At 37.1% G+C, this 27432-nt stretch overlaps 2 protein-coding genes across 6 annotated transcripts in view; both read right to left on the reverse strand.

The window, feature by feature from the left end:
* Positions 1-328: 328 nt before the first annotated feature.
* LOC112050547 (uncharacterized) lies at positions 329-4384 on the reverse strand. Its single transcript, XM_052888245.1, has 3 exons — positions 2019-4384; positions 1484-1650; positions 329-472 (listed from the first exon to the last, which is right to left on the reverse strand). Exons 1-3 carry the CDS (start codon positions 3124-3126, stop codon positions 374-376), a joined length of 1374 nt encoding a protein of 457 aa, XP_052744205.1. The 5' UTR covers positions 3127-4384; the 3' UTR covers positions 329-373.
* Positions 4385-4514: 130 nt separating this feature from the next.
* Positions 4515-27432, reverse strand: part of LOC112050534 (serine/threonine-protein kinase D1) — a 75196-nt gene continuing 52278 nt past the window's right edge. For 2 of the 5 annotated variants that reach the window (XM_052888242.1, XM_052888240.1), the window contains 12 exons: positions 19028-19265; positions 18281-18420; positions 17223-17305; positions 15947-16076; positions 15635-15767; positions 14971-15147; positions 14240-14415; positions 13646-13876; positions 12929-13112; positions 12676-12858; positions 12036-12249; positions 4515-11588 (listed from right to left, as the gene is read on the reverse strand). In XM_052888242.1, coding sequence (XP_052744202.1) covers positions 12038-12249; positions 12676-12858; positions 12929-13112; positions 13646-13876; positions 14240-14415; positions 14971-15147; positions 15635-15767; positions 15947-16076; positions 17223-17305; positions 18281-18420; positions 19028-19265 — 1887 coding nt within the window. In that variant the 3' untranslated portion in view covers positions 4515-11588; positions 12036-12037. The remainder of the gene's footprint in view (positions 11589-12035; positions 12250-12675; positions 12859-12928; positions 13113-13645; positions 13877-14239; positions 14416-14970; positions 15148-15634; positions 15768-15946; positions 16077-17222; positions 17306-18280; positions 18421-19027; positions 19266-27432) is intronic. The other 3 variants (XR_008251960.1, XM_052888243.1, XM_052888241.1) reach the window with 3 other exon arrangements.

The following is a 27432-nucleotide window of genomic DNA, read 5'->3' on the forward strand; positions in this document are numbered from 1 at the left end:
TCTGTTATTGGTCGCCAAAGAGTCGAAATATTAAAGCGGGCCAAGCAGAGTTGAAGCAGCGTGGTGGTCTAAGCTCCCTATCCTCTCTCATAAAAGGTGGGAAATCTGAAGGGGGCCGTTGAAATAGGTTAAGCTCGTGCTGCATTATTCAAAACCATAATAATAATTATAGACAGGGCCTATACCTATACAGAATACAGATACAAGTACAATTCTGTACCGGATTTGATTGGCATTTTTTTAAATATAAAAGAATTGAAACTCCTAGATACAATAGACATGCTTTCTGTTCGTTAGGTTTGAAAAAAAATTACCTTGAAATAATTTGTTAATTTCTTTAACTTGTCGTTTATTAATAAAAGTATAATAAATTCTATTGTGAGGTTTTGAACGCAGCGGCCGCCCGTCCCACCGCCGCAACTACTGCGGGAGTCACCATCATGGTCTTGTTCTTGTAAGTGTGGATTACTTGCTGAAATTAGTAAATATATAATAATTATTTAAAGAAAGAAAGATTTTATTTGGCAAAACACAAAAAAGGAAATCATGAACATAAATACAAATAGAAAGATATTAAATATTACTACCAAATTTTTGTGAGTGCCCCAGCTATCTGAACTAGTTAGAAACTGTATCTCAGAAAGCTGGAACTTCCCTACTATATATACAATCCAATCCTATAAATATTATCATAAAATTATGCCCTTGTACGTTAGTATTTGTGTGTGTGCAATTGTGTGTGTGTGTGTGTAATTATGTGTGTGTGATTATGTGTGTGTGTGATTGTGTGTGTGTGTGTGTGTATGTGTGTTTGCGGGTGTGTGTATGTGATTTATGATTTTACATTTACATAACTATACACTACAATGATGATGCTAGCAGTCAGCCTCTTGATATATCTATAGTCCTATATATTATGTAGACGGTTTGATAAAGCGATTCAGATTATCTTAGAATTTGGAGTAATTCTTCTGTTTGCTCATAAGAGCGGGTCTGCAACCATTTTGTTAAACAAGTTTTACACTGTTTGATGGTAAGAGGATAGATGTATTTATTTTATATACATACATTCTAAATTAGTAACTACGTTGTCCTGCTTGCCTGGTGGGTCCCGTGTTAAGACAATGCAACATCGGATCTATTTATTTATTTTTAGGTCCAAGGTTCGATTCCTGATTAGGCTATGAATGTTGAGTTTTTATTTCTTCCCCTAAATTTTTAGTAGCCCGGTATGGGTTGTGTAATATGTCTACGAGCTATATAATATTGCTAGGCATACAATTTGCAATCTATGTAGATTGCAAATTGTATATCTTAATTTAAATGGCCCACCACCCCGCATTAGAGCAGCGTGGTGAGTTACATCTTTTTCCTATAACGTCATATTATACTAGGTCTAATGTCACGCGCCGTTAGACATTAATAGTATTCTAAGGGCGAACCTTTGTACGAGTAAGTACTTAAAATCGTTATCCCAACTTACCAAAACTAATTTGATCACAAACACAGCGAAGGTGAGGAACGAGATGGTCATCAGGGTGCTCTCAGAGGACGGAAACTCCACGTGGCCCCGCGCCTGCGCCGCACGGGAGCGTCGCGAATTTTGGACGTCGACGTGATCGTCTGGCCAAGCTCTGTCTATTTGTTCTTCTGGTATACAAACAAAAAAAAAAAACAAAAAATTATCTACGCTTAATGAGGCGAGATAAAACTGCGAAGTACCTATTACTTGTGCGTTAGGTAATGGTTTTCTATTTAAATTCAATTCAAGGACTGTAGACATGGTAAATGGTTTTAATTTTAATTTCGATTGGTATAAATATATATTACTACCTCTACAAGCTCCTGAGATAAAAGATCATGAATTCATGTGAGATCTGAGTTTCAGACAGACAGACAATACAGACAAATTCATTGTAAACGGCTTCCATTTTTTTACCTTTTGAAGTGCAGAACCCTAAAAAATACTCCTACGAGCTCTTTTAGATAGTTACACTTGAAAATATTTAATTTCTTACCTATACTCTTTAGTATTGTCGTTTTTAGATTCTCCAAATATTTGATCTTGCCCTTGAAACTCCGATGTGTATTTTTGTAAATGGTGTCCGTTACTAGTTTCAGCAGCTTCCACATTCCCTTCATTGTCTTACTGTTGGTAACGTTTGATATACTTTTAGGTATGTGATCTTCTGCCTTATAATTCGTAGTTACTTCATCTATAGATGATGAACCTTCTTTGTCATTATTCTGAACAGGTTCCTCTATTTCTCCTGCAGTTTTAGTAATATGTTTTTTTCCTAATCCTATATTTCTAAACGTGTTACTGGAATTCAATTCTCTGAGTGGCTGTAGATTTTTAACGTAAGATTCTATTTCGTCGGAATTTTCTGCATCACTTTGCAGAACTCTTTTTATATCATTTTCTACAACATGTCTATCGTCTTCCATATTCGATAGTTTTATTTTTGGATTACTTAGATCCTTATTGTTAACAAAGTTTGAATGTCTGCTATTTGATGTAGAAGCACCTAATTTTGGAGTTGCTCGTGTAAAGAAATTATCATTTTCACTAAAATTTATTTCGTCCATATTTTTTTTGGGAATTGCTAAGGGCGGTTCACTTATTTGCACTTGTTTTTCCTGATTAATTACATCATTTTCATCTTCGCTGTATTTTTCATCAAAGTATTTTCTACGGTTTAAGTTAGTTGGTAAAGTTTCAAGCTTTTTAATAGGTTTAGAGTATGGATGTTTAGTTTGTTCAAAATCTTCGTCGTACGTTTTAAACTTTTGTATATTCGGTTTCGCGGACACAAAACTGTAATCAGCTTCTGTGGTTTTATAATCATTACTGTATTTAATAAATCTATCATCACCATGTCTTATTTTCACGGAGCTTGCTTTAACACTGGGATGCTGCACTGGCCGAATGTTACCTTTAGACACTTTATCTACTACGCCTCTGTGCCACTGTTTTTCTGTTATAGAATTATTTTTGTATATGCTATTAGATTTTGTAGTGTAGTCAAAATGTGCTGGATGCACTGGGTCCTTCCTGTAATGGTTTTGCGATATTTCGACCCAGTCGCCGCTAACTTGTGTCAATAGAAGCAGTAACGCGAACATGGCTGGATGATGTCGCTATGCACGCTTGAACTATTTGCTGTGGGCTGTGGTATGACGAAGTTCAAGGCACATGAACACGAATGCGTGTCACAGGGTTGTGTATCTAAGAACATATATGAATTGTGTTTGTAGTTTTAAGCGTCCTCTATCCAACTTTCATGTAGGTAGGTTTTTATTATTTTTAACAAGTTAGCCCGTGTTCGGCTCACTGTTAAGCACGAGTCTCCTCACAGAATGAGAGATAACCCCTCTCTGATGACTAATAGTCCTCCACCCTGACCCAATGCGGATTGGCGATGCTGACGATATGTTTTCTTCACCGTTTGAGACACGTGATGTGATATTTAATTTCTTAAAATGCACACAATTGTAAAGTTGGAGGTGCATGTTCCGGACTGAATTTGAACCTAAACCCTCCGAATCGAAGCTAGAGGTTATCTCCCTCCTTATAGTATACGAAATAATATGGTTTAAACGGTTAGACCCATCATGCTGCTTCAATGCGGATTGTTGGGTATTTGATGTGAATCATGTAATGAGGGTAATGTGGGTTGGTAAAGTTTTTAGAAGATGGAGTTTTGAATTTAACTGCAAGTCAACCCTAATAGCTCGCGCACACTGCAGTAGAGTCATTACTGCGACGAGGCGTGACGTCTCGCTGCGAGCGCGAGATAAACTGTTGACGGTTACTTGTCTCTTTATCTCGTTACGTGGAGAACAAAATACGAATATACAGGTGCTGATAGACTTGAGCATTCACTTGTAACAGAACAACGAGCATTCGCTGTTTTTGTATTTGTCGAACTGAACAACGAGCCGAACCAAGCATAGAGCCAAATGTTGCTACGAACATCTTGAGAATGACAAAAGACATTTTTCATGAAGATGTCAGCAAATAGCTCGTGTCTCCTCTCAGATAGGTTTCTCAGGGGTTAGGCAGCCCACCACGCTGGCCCACCGCGGATTAGCAGACTTGACACGTAAAGAGTAAAATTCTCTGGTATGCAGGTTTCCTCACGATGTTTTTCTTTTACCGTTTCAGACACGGTACGTACAATTAAAGCTTCTGATAATGAGGGCATGCCGACTGTTAACGTTTATGCAATTGGTTATGCTTTGCCTTGCAATATAGAGGTTCCAGGTTTGATTTTCAGCCAGGTTTTTCTCATTTTATATCCTAGTCACACTAATATTGGAATGGGAATAGATTTTACTCTGGATTAGCACATAGGCTTTTCATCCCGGAAAAATCCACGATTTCCGAGGGATATGTGAAAAACTAAACTTCACTCGGACGAAGTCGCGGGCGTCCTAAATAATCAAGTTTGGTTTACTACAATATAATCATAACCTTACATTTAGGTTTTTTATAAGTTAAACTACAATAACTTGGATTAATAATTTATTAACTATTAATATAATTATACATTTAACTTAAACATTATTACATTACACATTGTGACAAAACTTACACTATAATGATCAACATGGTCGCCAAAAATACAAAAAATGTCAAAAAATATAAAATATTGTCCAAATAAAAAAGTATATAATATTTATCGAAAAATGAATAGGTATAATATTAATTATTATTTATTATTAAAATATAAAATCAGAGATCACAGGAAACGGAAGTTTGCATTGAAAACAATCACAGATTAAAGAAAACAAAATAGGAATTCATTATAAAATACTTAAAGGATATTGTGCCCAGTAAAAAGTTGTAATATACCTAACTATTCTTTCTAAATTATTTATTTTACTTTTACCCTTAGAATCTAAGGCTTACACAGTATTTGTATGTAAATGTATTGTTTGTGTGTATATTTAATAACAATTATGTAAATAAATAAACACTATAATAATATTTAGGTAATAATTGCGTAACATTTCGAACACAATTTATGTATGTTAATAATTTTCGGTTTTGACGTAATAGAGTGAAATTATTAAATTAATATTACTCTTTTCAATGATCCCATTACGAAAAGGACAGCATTTAGATTACATCGGATGTCACCGAATTAACACCCTTAGTGTTTGTATGTAGGAATAACAGAGTTTGTAGAGACTTGCTTTTGAGGTTTAATTCATTTATTAAACTGTTCTTGACATTGGTGCTGTAGAAAGAAAGATGAAAATTAATTAATTCGACAGTGAATCAGGCGACGCAACGTGCGCACAATCATTGATTAATTTTCGACTTTATTTTAACAAAAGTATGACACCAACAACGAATAAGCTGCACATACGCAATAATTTTATAAAGTAGGATAATGTTGCCTAAAGTAGTACCATCGTATTCCGACAATATCACTGCATTTTTACCTTAGAACTCCCGCAGATAGCAATATGTTCGACGAACTTTTTGGAGTGATAACTCTCTCCCTCTTATGAGAGGATACTTGGTAACGTAACGCGTTACTTGCGCCTCTGTCTGCCTTCCCTTTCTCTCACGCATACGGCAGCAGGTTTAAGTTATCACTTCTGTCGAGCGTGCCGAGACGTCAACGTTTTTTTTCGTATGTAATTCGTAGGTACGTAATCGAAGGTGAGTCTCAATTCTGATACGTTCGGTGTCCAATGAATTAGTTGGCCGACTTCGTTAGCTTATAGTATGTCACTATTATTGGATACCTACTCTATGATTTAGTCTGCCAACTTACAATTGTATGTTTGCGGGAGCTGTTAGAGTAAACGACTTCAGACACTGAACAGTACTTTATTCATAATAGGTATTATTGTGTGCGAAAGAGAGCCCTAAGAGTTCCACAAACAACAATTATTGTATTGTAAACATTGTATGAAGAGACCGTAACAGTGATAGATAAATAAATAAATTCTTTTATAAAGTTTATGTAAATCTTGGCACGGCGAAATAAAAATCTTACAAAGATACATAATATAATGGAAGATTCCTTACAGTCATATAATATGGTAAATTGGCTCAGTGTTATGTTGGCTTATTATAATAGAGATGTTATTGTGGTAACAACATCTCTATCTAGAGATGTTATTGTGGTAACAATATCTCTATCTAGAGAAGTTATTGTGGTAACAACATCTCTATCTATCCATCCATCAGAATATATAAGTTCTGTTACATGGAACTTATAACTCTTCACACTTGCATAGCCACAAGTCGACACGGCGTTTCCCTCGGGAAACATGAAAAGACATTAAACCTACTTAGGCCGCTCGTCGGGACCCGAGTCCCTCTAACAACTCTTATCATAATCGATATAAAAGGAAGAATATTATAATTATTGGAATAGAGATTATAGCTTACAGAGTTACAATGGTCTGCTGCATGTACTCACGCTACAACATATCTCAATTTATACATAACAGAATAGAATAATCTTACATAAGTAACTACGTGATTTTATATTAGATATAATTTTTTTTTTCATTTGCTAGACAGTTTTATGTAAAATTTATATCTAAATGTCACTATTTACGTTCAGTCCTTATTTTATTAAAAAAAAACCTTTACTATTGTAAGTCATAGTCTTGTGATATTATTATTATAGAGAGAATCTGTAAATCTGTAAAAGAAATCTCTTTATGAAAATAATATGTCTGAAATTTGTTTAATGAAGGAAGCGCTATTACAGCATGAGTAATGAGTAGGTATACATATACTTACTACTAGTAAGAGGCCGGATTCAACAAAGAGGACATGGGTTCGATTTCCATTGTTGTTCACTTTTAACAAAGTTTTTACGACTAATCGAAATCTAAGAGCAATATTGGTGTTATTTAATAAGATATTGTGACTAATAATTAATAATTATTATTTTTTTAATATTGATTTTTTTTTTTGAAAATATAACCCTTAACAACTTATTAGTTAAATCCCTACATGAGATTCTCTATATAGTTTTTCTTATAATGTTCCGTCAATTATGTATAAAAAGGAATATACAAAAAATATGTGAATAAAAGTTAACGTTTATATTATTGCGTTTCGTTTTGCAAGTTGAAGAGAAGTGCCTTACAACTCTAAAATATCAATTAGCAGGTTCGATTTTAAAATGAATAAATACATATAAGCAAATATATAAAAGTGATACATCCCAAGTATTCCATATTACTCCACCGCAAAATACTCTATTTCCAACCTTGAAAGTAATAAATACATTTTATACATAACAATCTACCGTCTTCTTTAATTCATATTTATTGTTTTTTTTTACATTTACTGGATACGATTATTTGTATTTTATTCTATTAAGATCATAATGTATAAAAATTCTCACTGGTTACTATTGTTGTGTAGTAGAGTATAATATGCGCCAAACATAGAGCCCGTTCTGACTGTTTTTTTTTATTTGGCACCTCGCCACATTCACACTGTTTTGTGCAGTATCTACGAAGCGAAGGTAAAGTCGCAGTGAAAAGTGATGGAAATATTGGGTCTAGACACTCTATTACAATTTATGAATAGGGTGTGCATGGTAAAAGTAATTTAAGTAAAACTAGGTATACACAAAATTTACTTCACCTTACTTAAATTTATTGACCTAATTACGAGTAAGAATAGAAAATAATATTCAATACTACATGTTAGCTGCTCAGTGTTCGTCAATATAATTAACAAATTCAATTGGTCAAAATTATAAACAAAAATATAAAATAAAATAATCGCAAAAAATAAATAAAGCGTATATTTCAGTTTTGCTAAATTGATTTTTTGACATTTCAGTTTTAAAGTCCTGTAAAATACAATTCGTCTAATCTCGATAAAAATCGAGGGTAGTACTTTTATTTTTGTAGGAAAATGAGCTTTATGGTGTACTATAATGGGGATGATGACTAGGTTTGAATATATTGATTTTTATGATACATTCAGGTAAATAGGGTCAATGTTAACTAATTTATACATAAAAAGCAAAGATTGTCTGGATATTTGCAAAATAAATGAGATTATAAAATTTCAAAAACTACTAAAAAATTTTTATCGTAATTAGATGAAAATTCATACAGTTTTAGCTTCCTTGCATTAAATGTGACATTTTTTAATATATGAACTATAAAGATAAACGCACAAATAACAAAGATATTAGTAATATTGTTTGAACGCGCATACAAATCTAACGATCATTACATTGCCTATGACGTCATTTTTTCGAGCCATTTTGTATGGGGCGTTTTCCAGGGATCCGCGGCAGCGCCGCAAATCTGACCCTTTAAGTCCCTGTAGCTCCGAAAGTAATGATCGCAGATACCCTGTTCCTTTTACAAAATTGCTTTACTATTAGTATACTCTTAATTTATATACAATTTAAAAAACTGTCATCATCCCTATTGGTGCTAGCTCAACGCTTTAGATACACGGCTACAATTCTTTCAATAACAATTTAACATTTTACTACGACATTTATATTATTTGTCAAAATAGCCTTCATAGCATACCGCTAATATATTATGCGTTTAACAAAATAGGGGTTTGTAATTCGATGCGTATTTATTTAATTTTTAGGCAACATTACGCATCATTATACAAGCGTCAAGACATTTCTCGTTATATCGTACGATCTTGGCTGCTATTTCACTTGATAGTAAGTGACACAGTTAAACAATTTAATAAATCGTTTAATCATTTTTTTTCTGAGAGAAACCAACGTCGTTTTTATCGTCGATATAAAACTTTTGCCTGAGAAGTATGCATTAAAATAACAAAAAACCACATCAGAAGTAAATCAGCAGTTTTTTAATAACGCAAGCATGTGTGTACACATAACCAGCAATAATCCGGTAAAATACGTGTTATTTTCTGAAGTCTGTTAAAAATATACATAATAGTAGGTATATAACCTACTTACAAAATAATAAAAATATTGTGATGTCATGGACAGTCAACTGAACCAAATACTAACAGTTAGGTGTAGAAATACTAAAAATTAACTAACTTTATTTTATTTCTATAATATAAAAAATAAATTAAAATCTCGTAAAAGTAAAGCAACCGTAACTGAAGGAATGCAATGAAATAAATTAAAAGTAGGTAACTAGTATTATTAAAAAAATTAAATTAAAACACTTAAAAACCCGACTGTACAAAATGCGGAAAATGATATACCTACCTAAGTTTGAGTCCTAGGCCTAGGCCGGAATAATTAATAGAAAATGAATGAGATAGGTTTTCATTGTAAGTCATTGTCATAGCTGGACAGTTTTTCCGTCTCTATACTAAAGCCATACTCGATGTACACTGTTGCAAGTCATTTATTTTAAACTAGCGGACGCCCGCGACTTCGTGCGCGTGAATTTAGTTTTTCACAAATCCCTCAGGAACCATGGATTTTTTCCGGGATAAAAAGTAGCCTATGTGTTAATTCATGCTACATTAAATTTCAATACCAAATTTCGACTAAATAGGTTCAGTAGTCGAGGCGTGAACGAGTAATAAACATTCATATCATCAAAATCATCATTTTCGCAAATCTCGGGAAACCATTTTTTCGGGATTCGTGATAAGTAGTATCTGTTAATCCAAAGTAAATTCTATTTCCATTCCAAATTTCAGCCAAATCGCTTTAGTAGTAGCGGCGGTAAAGAGTAACAAACATCCATACAAACTTTCGCGTTTATTTAGTAGGATTATGTATTGTTTTTCTATCAAAAGTACTAACTATATTTAATTTTTCTAAGCTTATTAATCAAATTTATGCATTATTGTAATCAGTGCACATAGAGTATGTCTTTAGTATATTAATACTCTTCGATAATGATGTTGGCGAAGGTTCAACTTGCTTTAAGCTTTTTTCATTATTAAATGGTATTGCTCTGCATGTAGGAGATTATGATTTCGAGCTACAACTGAGTTGAATCTAATGAGTATAGCATAAAAAACTTATCATTGAAAACCCCAGATGGGTTCGTCAAAACTCGGTCAACTTTCATTAAATTCCTATCTTTTACCTATTTCAGTTTTCCCCAATTTGATTTAATAGTTAAATTATTTATATACTTACATACATTTAAATCAGTTTACTTATATTATGGTTAATGTTAAGGATATCTTATCTGATTTAGAGGTTTATTTTATAAATACAATATTCTCTCATCACAACACCCTCTCTCTCTTTCATGTTATGTATTCATTGAGTTTTTTTTTAATTTATTAGAATTTAAAATCGACAAACCGTGGTTTGTAAATTACTATCAATTACTAATCCAGTTATAAAGTATTGGACCGACTTTTTATATACAAATGAGTAACAAGCAGAATGATGGTCCACTTGATCTTTACAACCACGGGCACATATCTAACCACATTAAATATATTTTAGACTTTAGTAACGTCAGAATTTACTAGAGTCTACAGTAATATATTGAAGACTGTAATTTATTGACTCATGTCATCGTTTGGTTCTTTGCGAGATGAATTATAGGTATTATTAATATATGCATTTTATTTTCGTAGTCAATTTAAAATACAATATGGTGTCAGAACACAATATAATGTCGAAGACAGATCTTACATTCTATTAAATGCACAAGCGGCTTCTAGCTAATGCATATCCGTGGATATATCCATTACTTATAACATAGGATATGTTAGGGTCACATCCTACAATGAACCTGAGACGTGTGTTATGCATCATGGGCCTCATGAATCAATGCCCTTCAGACTAAAACTGCTTTGAAAGTATTGCCATCTTGCATAAAGCATGATGGCAATACTGAGAGGAGCTGTCACACCCAATCCTACTGTTGTACATAACAACATTATATCTAAATGCATCAACAATGAGAGTCATACAGACTTCTTAACTTGAAATTGTATTTTCTAAAGAAATGCGCTATCCGTCGCCCGTTGTGTCAAACTAGTAAATTAATATATTAAATAACGATATCTTAGCTGCCACAAAATATTTAAATGTCATTGCATCACATGTGACTCAAGTAAGCCGTCAGATTCGGTAACTCGGCGTCTCTCGAACTATGAAGTCAACCGCGCCTATTTGCACTGTAATTTCATTGATTGATAATAAATCCTCTGTGAAAAACAGTTTTATGTTAAACGAGGTCGATGACTTTCATTTTTTTAAGCTGTCAGCCAAGTCAATGAATAGCTTTACTAACAGTAAATAAACTCATTATACTTTGAAGAAGGCAATAATAGAGAGTAAGTACACAGTGGACTTTGATCTATTGAACTTCTAGCTCAGTCAAGCTTCACTTTGATAGTTAAGCAAGAAACATCGGCTACCGTCGACAAACAGAGTTTTTATCCGCTTCTATATAAGTTAATAACAATGTGTCAGTGAGATACAACAGTAAATAGCTACCGTGCCCAACGATCGATGGCAGTGTATCACATGTGCGTCACGGGTGAGGTGGGGGAGGGGGGCGGCCATTAGCGCACGTACACGAGCAGCTTCCTCCAGCGCGTGCGCAAGCAGCTGATGGGGGGCGATTGCGGAGCTGGTTCCTCACCCCTGGGGGGGTCTCTTTTAGGGAGAACAAAACACTCAAGTTCAGCATATTATCAAGTGAGGAACAACTAACATTGCACATTTCGGTGTCAGTCGCCAGTTCAACACCTTGAAATGAAACCCCAACGTTGGTCGAAGTACAGGTCCATTGTCGCTTTGGTCATGAGAACTCGTTGAGAAACATTTCAACGTTTTTATTCGATCTCGTAATGGTCAGCACATATCACACTGCACACTCTACCGCCCGCTGACGGAACTTTGTTATGAGGCATATAGTTAGGGACCATGTTTCACTTCCTTGAGTTTAACTGACAAGTGACACATTGTCTGAGACTATTCTGTCTACAGATGGGGTCAAATTAACTGCATAGGTTTTAGGTATCTGGTAAATATAATTAGGGAGATTCAGTAGGGAGTACCACTTGTCCACTGAGAGACGTTTGCGCTGTTTGAGATACTAACGGTCAGTGTGGGGTCGGCTCGTCTGGCGAGAGGGGCGAGGCGAGGCGCGCGTCGTCGCTGGGGTGCGTGAGGTAGCGTGCGCCCACCCTCCGCTCCAGGGTGCGCAGGTCGCCCCACGCCTCCCTGGTCTGCAGCCACGCGTGCGCCAGGCACTTGTCCACCGAGAGACGTTTGCGCTGCTTCACCTGCAGTAGGTTGTTGATCAGGTCGATCGCTGCGGAACAAACCAAGGGATACCTTTTGATAAAGTTCACAAGTGTTTATTTTATTCATGCCAGGATATATTCATAATAATTCAAGGCTAGGGTCACCTGCCTATCCTGGACTTTTATTCTTCAAAATCAATTATGCACACAAGATGATGATCGTACTGCCAATCAAATAAACAGTAAAAATATAAGTAACGCGGCACGAAACTCTAGCGCTGACCGTTATTGCATTAGAAAAAATCACAAGAAAATTATCTTGGGGGAGGCTAGACGAGTCCCATTCCATCCCCCGCACGGATAATTACTTCTAAGTTAGACTGCCAACATTTTAGGCGACATATGGGATCGTAAACAACGGCTAGTTTGTTGAACAAAACGTACACGATAACATCGACTATATGTCTATCGGGCGGGTGTTGCTGAGTACTGACCGTCAGCAGAGATGTCCCGCCACGGCGCGGGCGGGTACATGAAGGCGGCGTTCTGTATCTGCTCGTTGATGTCCTCGTCCTCGTTGAAGGGGAAGGTGCCCGACAGCGACACGTACACGATGACGCCCACCGACCACATGTCCAGCGAGCGGTTGTAGCCCTTGTTGCGCAGCACCTCGGGCGCTGCGGACAGAGCGGACGGTCAGCGGTCGCCCCAGCGGTCGCGGGGCGCGGGCGCGGGGCCGGCACTGACCGAGGTAGGCGGGGGTGCCGACGACGGAGCGGCGGAAGGACTTCTCGCCGATGATGCGCGCGAAGCCGAAGTCGCACAGCTTGACCTGCGGGAACGTGTCGTCCGTCGACAGCAGCACGTTCTCGGGCTTCAGGTCGCAGTGCACGATGTTCTTCTCGTGCAGGTGCTTCAGCGCCACCAGGATCTGGGGGACGAGCACGGTGAACTGTTGAACTACGAGTGTCTAGTTTACAGACCATGGTACGGAAGCTTATGATGACCTTTATGAAATTAAGTGGATAATTCATGCGTTGATATACCGCAGCAACGTTGTCCAATAGTCATTGGAGACTTTTCAATATAGAGTTCTAAAAGTAACAGAACAAACATTCGCTTACGCTAAAGTCGACAAGAAGTAATAGGAAAATGGACTAGTGTGTGTGTCTTTGTGATAGAGCCCAAAGATTTCACGCTTACTCCTGGCACGAAACAGATCGCTGATTTGGTGTAGTGGGGCAGCACTACTCTCTTGCTATCGCGACCAAAGACATAGCGCTATGTAAGGAAGAGAGTGCGATATTTTTAATTTCGGGTCTATCGGTCTACGATGGATGTCTCTTCCTTCCTTCGTCCTTTACGTTGAAGCATGTTAAGCGTGCTGATGTCAAGTAGGTACTGACTTGAATATCAAATATAACTGATAATTTTATCCGACCTTTAACCCGTATTAACAATGACCTGTGCAACGATGAACTTGGTGATCCTCTCCGTGAGGCGGCCCTTCTCGTGCGACAGGATCATCTCCAGCATGTCGCCCTTCAGCTTCTCCATCACCACGAAGATGCGCTCCGGCGTCTCGAACATGCGCTCCAGGTTGACCACGCCGGGGTGCGACAGGTTCTGCAGGATGGCCACCTCGTTCTTCAGCTGTGCCTCCTGCTTGGTCGGGAACCGGAGCTTGTCTATCACCTGAAGTATAAGAATATTAGCTATTTCCGCATCCATTGGTAGGGCAAAGAACACACACGAGGCAGTCCCTTGTTGGCAACGACGGGTGGTGAAGGCGGAGAATCGCCCACCTATGAAGTAATTTTTTTCTTCTTTCTTGGTTTCAGTCTTTTTCTTTTGGTTGGTTCTTTCGGATGCTTTTGATTTTATGGATGCCGTCAAAGCGGCAGGGTGGAATGTCTCAATCGATCCGCTCTTTGTTGAGTTTCGCGTTTAGTGGGTATTCTGATCTGGCCGACGAGTCCTACATACCCACCAGAGTCTTTCTTCTGCGACACCTACGGGAGAGACGCATAAATGCATCTCCCAGTAAAAAAGAATCACCTTAATGGCGACGGGGCGGTCGGTGTCGCGGTGCAGGCCGCCGTACACGATGCCGAACTGGCCCGAGCCCAGCACCTCGTCGGGGTGGATCTGGTACAGCTGCGCCATCTCCGCCGCGCGCTCCTGCCCGCCCGCGCCGCCCGCGCCGCCGCGCGCGCCCGCGGGGTTCGCCTCCGCTGGGGGACACCAAATAAAGTTAGAGGAAGTGTCTATCCACTAAAATGTGCCTAGAGATAGATTAGTGGCAAGCCCCAAGTTTGAACTGATCAACTACGTCCTCGTCAGCCAATGAATGGAGAATACATGCCGCTGCTCCTCTATCCTTATACTTTAAAGTTTCAATCAAGACTGACTCCTGTCTATTAGAACTATCTTGTTGGTTCAATAGTTAGCCTTCAGACAATGAGGTCTTGTGTAACATTAAGCATATTTTTATTGTGAATAATTTTTAGGAACAAACGGGATTTGGGAATTTACCCCTGTGCCTAAAAAGTACCATAAAGCGTGATCTTGGTTATTATCACGTCATGAAATAGTGATCGTTACTACATCATTACATACATTAAAATAGCGTACTAGGCTTAAGCTCCCTCTCCCTATAAAATCACCTCTCCTAGGTCTATAAGCTCCAATTCTCTTAACCTCATAGAGATTTCTGCTTGTGGGTTAATCAGAAACAGTCAGACGATGATAATTTGTAGGTTTGCGTGCAAATGCATAAAAATGCGTACCAGAGTGCGTGTGCGGCATCATGGCGTGTCGCAGCGCAGTCTCCCAGGAGCGCGCGAGGTAGGCACCCACCCCAGAGTCAGGTGGCGGGAGGGGGGCACCACCCCCCTGCCACGCGGGGTCCACCCCCACCAGGTAGTCCACGTTGGCGGTGCGGAGTTCGAAACAGTGCATCACATCTGGGGCAAAATGATGTAATGCAAATGAATTTGAACATTAAAACGAAATGCATTTTGGTCCAATTTAGCCTGATGAGTTAACAATCAATCTGCACTCGATATCATAATTGCAACGTCCAAATATTTGCCTACTTCAGAGTCTCTCATAGAATTTATAATGTTGGCGTTATTTGAATAACGTTTAAAACTTTGTAATGGTTTTCTTTTGTTTAAGATTTCAATTGTGATGAGGTTAGAAAAAGTAGAGAATGAAACGGTACACAAATTGGATTTAAAACGCTCGTGTTTCTTAACAGAAAAGAACGAATTGCATCTTATAACAGGGACTAAGGTTCTAAAAATCCTTATTATGCAATTAAGTGCATTATTGGACAATAACGCGACAGTTTTTTTGTTGTGTAAGTGTTGTTGAAAGTCGTCGTTGTGTAAGTGACGCAGGCTCCTCAATGGGACCTCCGCGGCGTCACTGGTGTCGGTGCTACAGTACCCGAGTGCGGCTGGCGCGCCGTGTCGACGGCCAGGATCTCGTTGAGCGGGATCTCCTTGTAGTACTTGGTGCCCTGCTCTGACGTGAACAGGGTTATCGACTTGCTGTCCAGCCGCCAGTAGTGCCGCTTGATCTGCAAAATTGTTAACATGATTCAAATAATGACACACATACGCCAGAAAAGCTCAATTTGCCTTGGACAGTCGATCTCTCTGGCTCAATCCTATCAATTGATGTCTTGAAATGCTTTGAGTTTAACAAAGAGGTCCCAGACGGGATCCGGATCCTAAAAAAAGGATGAAGTGAACTCACGGTTTTGTCTTTATTGGTGAAGTGCACCAGCCAGCCCTCCTTCAGCCACTGCCCGTCGCGCTTCTTGGTGTGCTTCACCGACTGCACGATGCGCATCAGCGGGATGTTGGCGCTGGGGGACGACGACGAGCTGCAACAAGAGGACGTCAGATCCCATTTTAAGCGAATAAATTGCCTGTTTGATCTCATTTTGTCATAGAGTTGTCGCCAAGGGGAGCCGTTCTGCTCAAACACAACAAAATACCCATATACAGAACTGAATGGCTCATTGTGATGTAACACAGATCGCCAAGTTGCAGGATATATAAGAGAGAAACAAAAAATAGGGTTGTCAGGCATTGCAGAACATTATTTGATTTTTTTATTATTTCATGAATCCTGTTAAAATCTATCAATCAATCAAATTATTTCATGCATTATTTATACATATGGTCGGTAGATGTAGATAGTAAATGTATCTTGCCAATTAGGCATGCAAATTAAGTATTAAGTAATATTATTAAGTATTTAATGATTCAAATGACAATTTCACCATTTAAAATTTACATCTTTACAATTAAAATATGTATGAAAATAACAATAATATCAACTTAAATACTCATTTACACTGTAAAATGCCTGTTGAGTTAAGTATTTATATAAATTATTATTAAAGCAATTTATATTCTTTTCTTTCCTAATTTCTTTTGGTAACTTATTATAAATTCTTACTTGAAATAAAAAAACTTATTATAAATCTTCTGGACTCATCTCTGTTACTGTCTGTCTTTGATGCCTTTTTAGTTTGTGATATTTGTATAGAACTCTAACCGCAAGTTACAATGGCTCCTCTTGGTAAACTGGCTACATCCAAGGATATCTACTAGGTACTAATACTAACACGGGATAAGGGGTTTGGTTTCTCATTCCTTATATTAGGGACTGCAAATATGCAAATGTAATTCCACTTTCCGTGTATCCCACTAAATACAACGTGGGTATTCATAAGTGCAAAGTGAATAGGCCTCTCCTAGGCAAGCGCGTTCATTGCTTACTATCCGAAATCATTAGTCAATCGGTAGTTTTTTGTATGTTTGACTACAAACAATTGCATTGTATTAATAGATCACGCATTGATTCAACAATTTGTGACAAAACTCAGATGAATTAAGCAAAATTTGAGAATTTCTATTTTATAAGCGACAACTCACGATATTGTTAGAAGGATGATAGTAAAGAAAGGGGGAAGGTACAGCATCAGTCTCCACCCCCAAGTCCGTGGCTACTCTAGGCCTACCTGCTGGGGCGGCTGGCGGCGCAGTCGGGCGCCATGTCCCGCTGCGGCTCCTCGTCCTCCTCCGGCGGCCGCAGCGGCGCCTGCTGACATGCATTTTGTGCTCATCTCACTTTTACACATACAACAGCTATACAACTTTAAAAGATAAATGTCTAGTCCAGCCGGCTCGTGATTGGCTTGGTATCCTTTTTAGTTGCTATTGTCCTTAAAACAAATAATATTCAGAGTATAACTTGTTTTGTGATTATGGTGATGGTGATCTGTTGAGAATTTGAACATCATTAAACTCTATTTAGACCAACGTCGGAGTATCTTCAACTAAGTAAAATACAATGTATGGCATTGAATAATACAAATGTGTACATGTAATTCACATCTTATACGTCAATGTATTGACTGGTGCTGCAAGTTTAGTCACTATCTTTGACGTATGCTAGTTGGCATACGGAATTAAGATACTATGTAAAAATGTCATTCGGTGCTAACTGGTGGATATCACACAGGTGTAGGTGAATTACATTTTGTCAATTGATTTGATGGTAATATTAATAGATTGATATAATAGAGACCAAAATAGTGATTACGCCAGCTGGTCTGGTAGGAATTGAAAAAAATATTATTTATTAAAAGATTAATTGATTAAACGTAAACCATATCGAAAAAATTAAGGAACAAAGGGCATTTTTGTACTTACATTGAAATTGACTATTATCATTATCCTATCTGACAAAGGATTGACATTGACACCAGCCTGTTGGGACTTTCAAACACAATCGTTCAGCTCCCCGCGACATGTTTAATGTCACCAGAGTTCAAAGTGAGGGTTTGATTATTATTATCATTTATGTCATTAATCAATTATTTGTGTAACCAACTCAAATTATTTACCAAAATCTTCAGCCTGTCTCTATTTGTCAAATAGAGCTTTTAGAGACAGGACATGTTCTTTGCATGCCGTGCGAAGTGTTACTCTGTTTATAGGCGTCGGTTATACCACTTATCATTAGATGAGACATCTGTTTGTCCGCCAACCATAACTATACAAAAAATCGTCCAACCTCGTGATTACTGTGATGGTTGTGGTTGTGGTTGTGGTTGCGGTGCTCGTGGTCGAGCTCGGCGTCGTCCGAGTCGTCGTCGAGCGTTGGCCGCGGCTCCGATATTTCGCTGCTGGTGCTACAACTGTCCTGGTTCTCACCTGAAGGACATAGGTACTCGTATATATGGTATGAGCACCGTTCTCGTTTTTGTTTTATTATTTTTTAAATACAATACAGACATTTTTCTACTTGCTTATTACAGTAATATAATTTTCAGCTAATTAGTCAGTAGTCGAGGCGTGAAAGAGTAACAAACATTCATATCATCAAAATCATCAGTTTTCGCAAATCTCGGGAAACCATGGATTTTTTCGGGATAAAAAGTAGCCTAAGTGTTAATCCAGAGTAAAATCTATTTCTATTCCAAATTTCAGTCAAATCGCTTCAGTAGTAGCGGCTTTAAAGAGTAACAAACATCCAAACATCCATACAAACTTTCGCATATATAATATTAATAGGATAGTAGGATTAAAAGTGAGCGTTCGTCCATAAGAAAATATTAAACATTATCCATAGTTCTTATATAGAATATAAATGCATATCATCACGCGTCTCGCAGGGGTGGGCCTATTATCCTTGCAATGCAATTATTTCATAAAATGTTTGTCGGTTTAAGGTATTCTGGAACTACTTTAATGAGAAGTCTTAGATTTAATACACGATCGGAACGATCAACGGCCTTCGCCCCCACAACGCAGTACGCACCGTGATGGTCCCGTATCTCGCCGCCGCAGTCCTTGGGCGCGAAGGGCAGGCACTTGCGGTGCGCGTTGTAGTGGCAGTCGCGGCACTGCAGGCCCTGCTTGAACAGGCCGCGCAGCAGCTTCTTGCACAGGCGGCACACGGTGGGCCGCGTGTACGTGTGCACCTGGAACGTGTGCGGGATGCCCAGCGACGACGTCCACGCGCCGCCCGCGCGCTTGCAGCTCGACGTCGTGCCCACCTGACGGTTTGTTGTGATCATTGCTAATTTTTTTTTTTATTCTTTACAAGTTAGCCCTTGACTACAATCTCACCTGATGGTAAGTGATAATGCAGTCTAAGATGGAAGCGGGCTAACTTGTTAGGAGGAGGATGAAAATCCACACCCCTTTCGGTTTTTACACGGCATCGTACCGGTACGTCTTTGCCGATAGGGTGGTAACTAGCCACGGCCGAAGCCTCCCACCAGCCAGACCTCTGAAACCGCTCTGGCGCAGTTGCTAGTGCTGTGTTTCTCAACAGAGATGCCCTGGGCTCAATTCCCAGTTAGGGTCAGTTTAGGATTTGACAATTTAGTATATCTATCTATCTATCTAGATAGATATACTAAATTTTAAAATTCTAAACTGACCCTAGTAAATTAGCTATCTTAGTACCCATAACACAAGCTTATACGGTTTGGGGCTAAGTAGTGATGTGTATATTGTGTAAGTATATTGGATTAAATTTGGTCTGGCGATTGTCACCGGCCGTGGCTAGTTATCCCTACCAAAGACGTAGCGCAAAGCGATTTAGCGTTCGTAGTAGGATGCAGCGCAGAAGTCATCAGAGTTATAGGTAGAACAAACTTACCTCTTCCAAGTAAACCCGCTTCCATTCTAGACTGCAACATCTCTTAACATCAGCTGAGATGGCAATCAAGAACTAACTTGCCATTCAATAAACAAGAAAGCCTTAAATACAACAGTGCCACAAACTTGTCAGGTGTCGCTGTTATCGCACTTTTAATATAATGTTTCGCAATATGGCAATCTATGTGACGTTAGTTTCGGTTTTGGCTCAGACCAATTACCTATATTGGACTTGTATCGCACTCAAATTCACCAACAAAATTGTCTCTCTTTTTTTTTGTTTCGTTTATACACATGTAATAAGTAACTCTATATTATGTTCTTCGTTCGTTTTAAACGTTAAATACTAACGGTCGCCCACGACTTAGTATCTCTTTAATTAATAAATAAATTCTTAGGGGAACGTCTACTATAAACATTATAGTAGACGTTCTACAGATAAACTACCTCTCGGCCAAATTACATCTTTGTGCATCAAGTGGTAATGAGTGACCTTTCGCTTTTATAGAGTGTTTCATAATTCATGAATAAAATGCAAATGGTAGATACACCACTTAATTATCTATAACTAATTTGTATCGTTTTGAAAATCCTAGGGTGACTAAGTTACAATTTTCTTTCGGATTTTTCAGAATTTTGTTTTAGAATATATGTATATAATATACCATTGCATGGCATAGCATCTGATGCATACTGGAGTTTTTTGACAAGAAACTACTCGTACTTTGGTTTTTTAATAGAATAGGCTAAGTGTAGAGGTGGTCTAATATGAAACGTGCTAGTATTATTGCCTATAAAAAGTTAGCATTTATCATAGTTAGGATTTACAAATATGCCGCCAGTAGGCTATTAAATTTATGCCGCCCCTACTGTCCTCTGAAATTCGACACTATTGTTCGCCAACATTTTTATTGTGATTTTTACCTGTCAGTAACTTTTAATATTTTTAGTCCGTAAATCATCATCATCAACCCATATTCGGCTCACTGCTGAGCTCGAATATCCTCTCAGGATGAGAGGGGTTACGCCAATAGTCGACCACGCTGGCCCAATTCGGATTGGCAGATTACACACACGCAGAGAATTAAGAAAATTCTCAGTTATGCAGGTTTCCTCACAATGTGACTTCACTTCTTCTCAAACGGTGAAGTCCGTACAGTAGGACTAAAATATTGAAATTTTCATTGAAGTTTTCAAGAGTAGTTAGTTTTCTTTATTTCTGTAATAAAACTATTTGGGCCAAAGGAGATGGTCCATTTCAGGTCCACTCTTGTACCCCGTATCATTAAAATTTAAAAAATACAAGGATTTTATTAAAATTTATTAAAGTTAATAAATCTAACTAAATAAAATAAATAAATAAAATAAAAACTCAAGTTTTTGAGTTATATCAAGATGGCACCCATAGAGCAACATGCCATGACAATTGACAGCAAACGTCAAATCGATTAATGCATTGAAAACGTCATATATCCGCCATTAATGTTGCATTTCTTGGGAAATAATGAATATTATTTCGAAAGATTTCAAGTAAATTCGTAGATTTGTATATTCAAAAATAGTTAAAAAATATATTTTCTTTTATTTCCACCAGGGTACAATGACTGATCCTGGGCTCCATACAATTTTGGACCATCTCCTTTGTCGCCCTCTAATCTGCCGCCCTAGACTGCAGCCTACTTAGCCTACTGGTAAATTCGCCACTGTATTTATGGTTTACATTTAATATTATAAATGACATAAATATTCATTATTAACATTGTCACAAAGCACTGGATGGTGGGTAGGAATTTGTAAAAATAAAACGCAAAATATCTATCTTTTATAATGAATTTATTAACAAAATAAAATATTTCATACATTTATCTACCAATGCTACCCACCACCCAAGTGCATTGTTAGTACAGTGATTGAAGCCTGTATAATTACTTCATGAGGTGTAAACTTTAAAATTGTAAATAGGTATAACTTGTAAAGTATAAAATACTGTAAATTTTCAATACTTTTAGTAAAAATATTCTGTAAAAAATACAAACTTCATTCTTAATAATAACAACTTAGAACTATGTTGTTTTGAATAATAAACAATACCTTAAAAATAATAATCATTTCTCTAAAAAAAACTATCTAGCAAGTTACATTAAAATGTATTTTTTGAGTCAAAAAACTCGTAAAAAATTAATGTAGAATATAATATGTAAAAACGGAATGTTTAAAATAAACAGTAAGTACAAAATCACAATAAAGATCTATGCTTTTCGAGATTAATCATGACTCTTAAAATACTAAATACATAAAAAATGCAAAGTTAAAGTACTATATTATCAGATGTTGGTCTTATTAGACAATTTCTCTCTGTGCTGTGTTCTGTAGCCTTCGTTTCACATGGGCATAAAAACCTACCCTGCCCTTAAATTATACCCTTAAACCCTGGTCGGACTGAACTATTTTAAAACCTAGTAAGTGACATATTTTAAAAATATAAAAAAAATAAATATAATGATTGCAATTTATCATTTCTAAATAATAATTATTTAAATTATTTTTCTACACACTATTCATAAATCGTGGCTGTGTGAAATATGTCATTTTAGCATCATGTCTTTTAATTAATACACCTTATTAATTAAGACATGATGTTGAAACTGACTTGAAATGACATATTTCATGTATGTACAATACACATACACAATGTGTAAGGTGAAATAAGTAATGCAAGTGGTAGGGCTGGCAAAATACCATGGGTCCATTGTCCGAAGGGCCCCCGGCCCGAGAGACTATGCGCTCAGAAGTAACAAAAAAAATTACATTAACCAATATTCTGCGGCTCAATTCAATGAATTCGCTATAGGCCTTACATGTTATAGTTACGCTTACGCCACTGGTTCAAGTGGTAATTCAGACTCGTACAGTATTATCATATTATTATTAGCTCTGCTGTAAAGTTTTGTAGATGTCTCTTGCTATGTTTTGCAATAGCACAGCCGATATCCGATATTATAACTAATACAATAAACATCTGATTTGAAAGAAAGAAAGAAAGAAAGAAAAAGAAAATTATTTTATTTGATGCGTATGATTTTCATTTTAGAGATCTCTTTCAATATGAAACTAGATTGAGGGTTATTTTGCGTTTAAAAACTCTTAAACCCTGGTCGGTTTTAGTTTGGGCCATCTATTGATAGGTTATTTAAGAAAAAAAATACGTGGTAATTGCCGAGATTTAACCTTGTGAGGTTGGATGAGACTCGGCTCGACTCTCTCTAAATATAAGTTTTAATCAATTCACATAATTAATTGATATGACCTTTAATAATAATCTAATAAGCCTAATAATAACGTTGTTTATATGTAAAGAAGGGGACAGGTGGCGCTGTCTGTATCAACACTAGGCTCCGTATAAAAAATACTTAAAAATAGAATATCAAGTACTTTTTGCATAAAAATAAGTTTATCGTGCGTAAAAGAGTGACTTACCTATGTGAGAACGTTATCTAAGCTGGATTTGTGTGTTAAGTGAAAAAAAGACAATAAAACTTTGTATACGATACCCGTTTAAATAGTGGATAAACAGTGCAAAAATCAATGAACTTTGAGGACTAAGAGTGGATTAAGTGAGTTTTTCTTGTTATGAACTAAAAAATGTTGGATAATACATAAAAAGTGTTATTTATAAAAACGTTTTATAAACAAATAAATGAAAAAATCACAGTTTGTAATAACGGTAAAAACGAAAAATTACAAGTTGCGACACCTGCTGGAGATCATTGTAACTACAAAGATAGATCACAAACACTGAGCAAGTAGTACAAGAAATTGTCAACAGATGTCACTCACCTCACCGCTAGCTGTCACTTAAAATTTAATTAAATAAACTGCCGATTGCTGATTAGTCGAGAGTGCATACACACTATACATATTCATAAAAATGGAAGAAATGATGAAAGTACTTATGGAAATACGGGAAGATATGCGGTGCCAAAAGCAGGAAATAAATAGAGTTCAAGATAATTTGAAAAAACTAAATGAAAATATATCTCTAAAATTCGAAAGCATGGAATTAAAAACAAAAGAACTGGAAGAAAAAATTGAAGATCAACAGACATGTCTGGACAGAATGGAACAACAGCTTAAAAGAAGAAATATAGTATTTTTCGGACTAGAAGAAAGTGAAAAGTGTTACAGTGACTTAGAAGACATTGTATTAAAGTTATTGAACAACACTATGAAAATAACTTGCGATAAAAGAGACGTTGAGTTAGTCAGAAGATTGGGAAAAAGAAATGAAAACACTAGGCCTGTGGTGTTATCGGTTACTACGATGGGCTTAAAAATACAAATTCTAAGAAATAAAAATTCACTAAAGGATTCGTGCATTTACTTAAAAGAAGACTTTACGTCTAAGGTCCTCCAAAAAAGAAAGGAACTGCACGATGAATTTATTTCTAGAAAACAGCAAGGGGAAAATATAATAATGAGATATGATAAAATAATATCACTGGATAATAAGTACTCTACCAAACATAGAGTCAAATCTAATCAAAAGAGTCCAAAAATGCGAAATAATATAAAAAAACTATATTCTTCTCCAGCTAAAATTTCAAGAGTATCGGAAGGTTTTTCATCAAAACCGGCCATGTCGAAGTACCTGATTTATTCAAATAGAAACACAAACAACTCATCAGATCTGCAGCAAAATAAAAATGTTAATATATAGCAACTACCACCCCCCTCTCGTAACGTAAAAATACAACAACCACTATCAGAACACCGTACTTATCTTCCAAGCCGGCTGGTCACCGTGGAAGATCATGACCAAAACCCTCCAAAGAACCCTTTAAAAAATGAAACAACCCCAGAAAAATCGCTATACATTTTGACATACAACGCTAAAACACTCTCATCATATGAGCGTTTGATAGAGCTAAATGAAGCTCTCAAAGAAATTAAATACGACATAATAGGATTGGCTGAAACAAGACGCCTTGGAAATAAAATCGAAGAGTATGAAAACTTTATTTTCTGTTACACTGGTCACACACCTGGAAAATATGGCATAGGTTTTATAGTTAAATACCATCTTAAAAATAATTTAGAAAGTTACCTCGGCCTTTCTGAAAGAGTAGCCATATTGAATCTGAAATTCGAGAGCACCAGCTTATCTATCATCCAAGTCTATGCCCCTACTGCACAAGCCAGCGATGACGAAATTGATAACTTTTATGAGACAGTGAATAGGGCAATAGAACTGGCACATAAAGACTTCATACTGATGGGCGACCTAAATGCTAAAATTGGGATACCAAAAACTGAAGAACATTTAATAATGAAAGCACACGGATATGGAATCAGAAACGAGAGAGGACAAAGATTAATCGACTTCGCCACTGAAAACAAACTATCAATTTTGAACACATTCTTCAAAAAAAAACCAAAAAATAAATGGACTTGGCTATCACCGGATGGAGTCACCAAAAATGAAATCGATTTTGTCCTGTCAAATCGACCTCGTCTATTTAAAAACATAGAAGTGCTAAATATTAATTATCCTTCGGATCACAGACCAGTAAGAGCTACAATATCATATGATAGACATTTCAAAATAAGTAGAGCAAAGTATACTAACTGCCAACATACCACAATAACAAGCGAAGAGGAAATCACCAATTTCAAAGAATACTTAAACTTCTACATATCGAACGATAAAACATTTACTGAGTCTACTATCCCAGTCCAGAAACATTACGATAACTTAATCAGAATAATCACCTCAAGCCTGCAAAACTCCCGAGCAAAACAAACGCCAAAGAAAGTCCACAAAATATTTTCAGAGCATACGCTAACACTTTTTAAAAGAAGACAGGACCTACAAAAAAGTTCAAATAAAACTAGAGCAACAAGAAACGAAATTTCGGCGCTCTACAAGCTTGTCAACAGATATATAAAAAAAGATTACGCCAACTACAGATATAAAACTATAGAAAAACATTTACGCCAAACTGGAAGCACAAAAAAGGCATTCAAAGAGCTGAAACCAAATAAAACCTGGATCGAAAAGCTAAAAAAGGGCGAAACCACCAAAAACAACCGCTGCGACATCATCAGCATAGCGACAGAGTTCTACAGGAATCTTTACAGTACAAAAGAGCCAGAATATACTAGCCATGAGAGCTTAAATAATAACAGCGGTGACAACATACTAAACATACCACAAATTGAAGAAAATGACGTCATTGCGGCACTGAACAAATTGAAGCTAGACAAAAGCCCAGGCTCAGATAACCTAACAAATGAGACTTTAAAGATAGCTGGTCCAATATTAGCTACACCATTTACTAATTTATTTAACTCTATCTTCGAATCTGGCGAGACACCCACTCAATGGTCTGAATCCAACATAACTCTATTATACAAAAAAGGCGACCCGAAGGATATTGGGAACTATAGACCTATAAGTCTGCTGCCAAGCGTATATAAGCTATTTTCTACAATCCTGACCAAAAAAATTAGCTCTACATTAGAAACAAGACAACCAGTGGAACAAGCAGGATTTAGAAAAGGCTTCTCTACCATCGACCATATCCACACACTCGAACTTCTCATAGAGAAATATCAAGAGAGAAATAGACCACTGTACTTAGCATACATCGATTACAAAAAAGCATTCGACTCCGTGTCACACAGTTATATCTGGGAAACTCTAGCAACACAGAATGTGGAAAACGAATATATAAAAGTAATCAAAAGTATATACAGGAAGAGTAAAAGCAGAGTTAAACTAGAAACGGCAGGTCCTTGGTTCCCAGTAAAGAGAGGCGTAAGACAGGGGGACCCGCTCTCTCCTATACTGTTTATAGCCACGTTAGAGTCTATAATAAGCAAGCTTGACTGGAATGATTGCGGTATAAAAGTAAAAACGAATTATCTAAGTCACCTACGTTTCGCCGACGACTTGGTGCTAATATCAGAGAACGGAAATGAACTACAACGCATGGTAGAGTCATTAAATAAAGCTAGCAAGCTCGCCGGCCTAGAAATGAACCTCACTAAAACTATGGTAATGACCAACAGCACCAAGGTACAAATATATGTCGATAACGAGCCTCTCCAGTATACCGAAAAATATATCTACCTAGGCAAGCAAATAAGCTTCGACAAACTAAACAACTACCAGGAGGTGGAGCGCAGGGCCCAGTTAACATGGAATAAGTACTGGAGCCTTAAAGAAATATTTAAGAGCAACATGCCAACCAAGCTGAAGACTAAGGTCATGAATTCTTGCCTTATACCATGCCTAACCTATGCTTGTCAGACATGGAAGTTTAACAAAAACATCATAAATAAAATTATAACATGCCAACGTGGAATGGAGCGGAGCATGCTAAACATAAAAAGAATAAATAAAATAAGACATACTAAAATACGCAACCTCACAAAAGCAACAGACGGCCTAGCTCAAGCTCTAGCATTAAAATGGAAGTGGGCAGGACACATAGCTCGTCTGCAAGATCAAAGATGGACAAAAAGAGTGACAGAGTGGAGGGGGCCAGTGGGCAA

The sequence above is a fragment of the Bicyclus anynana genome, chromosome 21, assembly GCF_947172395.1.
Source record: "Bicyclus anynana chromosome 21, ilBicAnyn1.1, whole genome shotgun sequence".
Lineage (NCBI taxonomy): Eukaryota > Metazoa > Arthropoda > Insecta > Lepidoptera > Nymphalidae > Bicyclus > Bicyclus anynana.